At 43.7% G+C, this 3,915-nt stretch overlaps 1 protein-coding gene across 1 annotated transcript in view; it reads left to right on the top strand.

The window, feature by feature from the left end:
* REG4 (regenerating islet-derived family, member 4) overlaps positions 1-2,850 on the top strand; it is a 20,748-nt gene extending 17,898 nt beyond the window's left edge. Inside the window, exons 4-5 of the mRNA XM_006861310.1 lie at positions 180-285; positions 2,783-2,850. Of these exons, the coding sequence (XP_006861372.1) occupies positions 180-285; positions 2,783-2,850 (174 nt within the window). The remainder of the gene's footprint in view (positions 1-179; positions 286-2,782) is intronic.
* The last annotated feature ends 1,065 nt before the right edge of the window (positions 2,851-3,915 follow it).

Here is a 3,915-nt window from a genome sequence, read left to right as displayed (position 1 = left end):
CACTGGAAGTAAATGTGCTAAACTATCAGTGATACTTTTCTCTGGAACATTGAAATGAGTGATTTCTCCAAGTTCCTTTTTTATATGCATTTCTGACCTTTCCCCATGTTTCCAATGACAATTAGGTTGTGATTATGAACAGCTGTCAGTTCATGTCTCCCACCTCTTTTCATTTGCAGAGGCAGCAGTGGCGGTGGATTGATGGGTCTTCATATTTATACAAAACCTGGACTGGCAAATCCTTGGGCGAGAACAAGCATTGTGCTGAGATAAGTTCTAGTCACCGTAAGTTCTAATGCATCACCCTTACCAAAACTCACTACCATCAAGTCTGTTCCAAGTCACAGCTACCATGTAGGATGGAGAACAACTGTCCCATAGGGTCTACCATATAGGATGGAGTACAACTATCCCATAGGGTCTCCAAGACTATCATCCTTTTGAAAGCATACAGCCACTTCTTTCTCTCATGTCTCATGGAGTGGCTGGTGGTCTTGAATTGCTGATCTTTCAGCTGGTAGCCGAGCACTTAATCACAGCACCACCCTTTACCTCTTCCCAAACTCCAGCACCTTCCCTTTACCTATTAGGAGCAAAATGGGCATCCGGTCTCTCTCCATCTCACACCAGCAAGTTTTCCTTTTCTACAGAACAAGGTGTGTCCTGTCTCTCTCTGCCATATTAATGTCTCAGCTTTTCAGTTACTTACTTAGCCAATTTTCTTTGCATTTAGTCACTTTTTCTCATATACATTCATTTTTAAATCATGTTTTATAGCCTGAAGCACATAGGTCACACTTTGGGAAACCCTCCTATATGTATTGAAATGGGGTGCCTCCCTTCTGGATTCTTTAAAATCGGGGTCCTTCATGAGCCCTGGAAACCGAGTCCTTGTCTAGATTCTTGTCTCTTGTTCATTTCCCTGAGTTTTGTCCCCAGATTGCAGCAGCAGAACCACAGCTGCAGGCTGTACATCAGCACTCGAGACTCCTCATTGTCCTGGACTGCTGTCTTTGTTTGCTTTTTAAACTAACAGGTCAAGTTTCCAACACTACTTTAATGATATTTGGGGCCAAACAATTCTTTGTTGCGCATTGTCTGTTAAGCGCATCCCTGATCTCTGCTCAGTAGCATAACCTTCCTGTCCTACATCAGCCTGACAGCCAAAAATGTCTGCAGATGAATGTCCCACCCAGCTAAGTGATGTGGAAGATTTCAGCCGAAAAACAAAAACAGAATTTTCAAGCTGAAAAGAATAGCTGAAGTTAAAGGTCATGAATTTGAGAACATTCCAGTGAGTCTAAAAGACACTCACAATGACTCCAGGTCTCCCCATATAGCCAAGAAGTAGGCCTGGGTTGGGCCTGGACTGAGGGCTTAGGTGCCAGGGCCCAGGTGGAAGAAGAAACCCGCTGCTCCTGGCTGGACAAGCAGCAAGGGTTTACTGTTGTCTAAGAAATAAAGTTTAAATGTGAAGACAGAAAAAGGTGGGGGTAGGAAGAAGACATTCTAACGTGTGAAATGGGAGTGAGAGGTCATGTGGAGATAAACTCTGAGGCAAGGCGGAGAAAGACCCTCAGAGATGATAAGAGGAAAGAAGAGAAAGTCTTCACAGACTTGCAGTGTAGAATCAGGATTTTCAATGACTGATTTTTTTTTCAGAAGTAGATCACCAGGCCTTTCTTCTGAGGTACCGCTGAATGAACTTGAACCTTCCAACCTTTTGGTTAGCAGTCGAGCACTAGGCTAATGACTCTCATGACTCCAGTGGCCTGGAGTGAAGCAGGGGCAGGAAATGATCCCTTGCACACACCCTTCCTTGCACATACCACTGTGGTGTTGAGGAAGGGAGGAAAAGGTTAGAAACAGACATCTCCCTCAGTTAGTGACTGTTCGGGAGCGTACTGTGTTCTCCTAGGTTGTTTGAAGTTGGTATTCTCTCTTATCTCTGTACTCACTGGGTAGTAACCTCAAGAGGACCCACTAATAAGAGATTCAGTTTCAAGTAGCAACTGTAAATAATGATGTCCCTAGATCAGATCCAATCAGCTCTTAGGTCAGATTCTAGCTAGCAGCTTCATGCCATGGTGATAGTGCCCAGCAAGCGTATAGTTGGATATGGGTATGAGCAGGACCCATCTTACCTTCTGAGAACTAGGAGCTTCAGGAAGCTCTCATCAGCCCTTTGGTAGACCGTGCCACCCAGTTATCTGCCCCTTGCTTTCATCCCATCCCCAAGGTACACAATGCACCAAGGCTAGTCTGTGGCAAAACATCATGCTGATAAACAACTAGGGAACAACTTGTCACACTGCTGCAGACACCCCAAGATGTCAAGTGACTCTGTGGATCTTGGTTTCTGGGAGAGAAACTGGGGTTGGAGGCACCTCCTCTAGTTCTCATCCATTCTTCACAATTGAGCAAGGTGAAAGAAGTAGTGCCTTGAGCAGAACCTGCTCTAATTCTTTGAACATTAAACATGACTTTCTTAGAGTCTTTTGTTCTCAGTTGTGGGCTTTAAGAAAGATCACCTTCACATCTTCACAGCATCCTATTTCATACACAAGAGAGCTCCTCATTTCCAGTTCATCAAATCTGTGGGCAAGGAGCCATGCCTTTGCCCACGAAAGTGATGTTTGAGTGGAGCTTCTGCAACCTTGTGTAAAGTTTCAGTTTTTTCTTCTTCTATTATTTCTATTACTCCATGCAAAAGACTCAGAAAACTCTGGTAATTTCAGGTATGGAGCCAGATGGATTTAAATGTCTGTGTGTTTTCTTACAGAGTTCTCAACTTGGAATAATGATGAATGCAACAAGCTCCGGCACTTCCTGTGCAAGTACAGACCTTAGAGATCAAGACTAGTGAACCCTTGCATGAGCTCTTTGCCTCTTCCTTCTCTGCTGGCTAAATATGATCATTCAGAGAATAAATGCAGCAACGGAAGCTGATGAAGACCCTACTGTATTGCCTTTTTAGGTGAAAAACAAGAGACTTCAGCATTGAAACAGCAATGGCTTCCAGCTCCCAATGTTCCTCCCACAATTCCTTCCTTTAGTACTCTTTATTCCTCTTTTCCTCTCTTTGGATTTTCTCAAGCAAGTGAGGAGTGTCCATTCTTAACCAGGTCATAGGGCTGAACGTTTGGAGACAGGAGGATGAAACCCAGGGATGAGCCTTTAGCCTACTTCAGTTTTACACTCTTTTGCCCTCTTCTTCCCTATCAGCCCCCTGCTTCTTTCTCCTTTTGCCATGGTGACTTTTATACCCCACTAGTTGTGACTTATAAAAAAGTTCCTTGGCATCCTCAGTGAGCTTGAAAAGTGCAAAGGAGTTTAGAGTTGTTAAAAATAAAATCCTTTAGTACAAAACTGATCTTTTCCTTGACAAGTAGAAGTATATATACAGCTGTATTTCTCCTAAACTATTGTTCCTAAAAGGCCCTGGTGTGGTGCTATAGGATAAGCTCTGTCTGCTGTGATAATTAAGCTTATGTGTAATCTTGACTGGGCCAGGATTCCCAGTGGTTTGGCAGTTGAGATATGGTTATCCCCATAGTGAAACTTTATACACACATAGTTAACTCTATGATGATTGGCTATGAGCAGCCATAGTTAACTCTATGATGATTGATTATGGGCAGCCAATCAATTGAAAGGATGTTTCCTTGGGGGTGTGGCCTGCTCCCAATACAATGGACACACAGGAAAGACTCTCTCTCTTTTCTGTTGGGGTCTTGGGACTCCTGGGACTCAATTGTGAGCCATTTCCTTGATATAAACTTACCTATATATCCAGCTCTGATAGCGTAGTGGTTACGAATTGGGCTGCAAACCTTAAGGTCAGCGGTTCGAAACTACCAGCTGCTCCGCGGGAGAAAGATGAGGCTTTCTACTCCCATAAGGATTTACACCCTC

Source organism: Chrysochloris asiatica, unplaced genomic scaffold (genome assembly GCF_000296735.1).
Source record: "Chrysochloris asiatica unplaced genomic scaffold, ChrAsi1.0 scaffold00042, whole genome shotgun sequence".
NCBI lineage: Eukaryota > Metazoa > Chordata > Mammalia > Afrosoricida > Chrysochloridae > Chrysochloris > Chrysochloris asiatica.
This window is presented reverse-complemented; position numbering and strand designations above follow the sequence as displayed.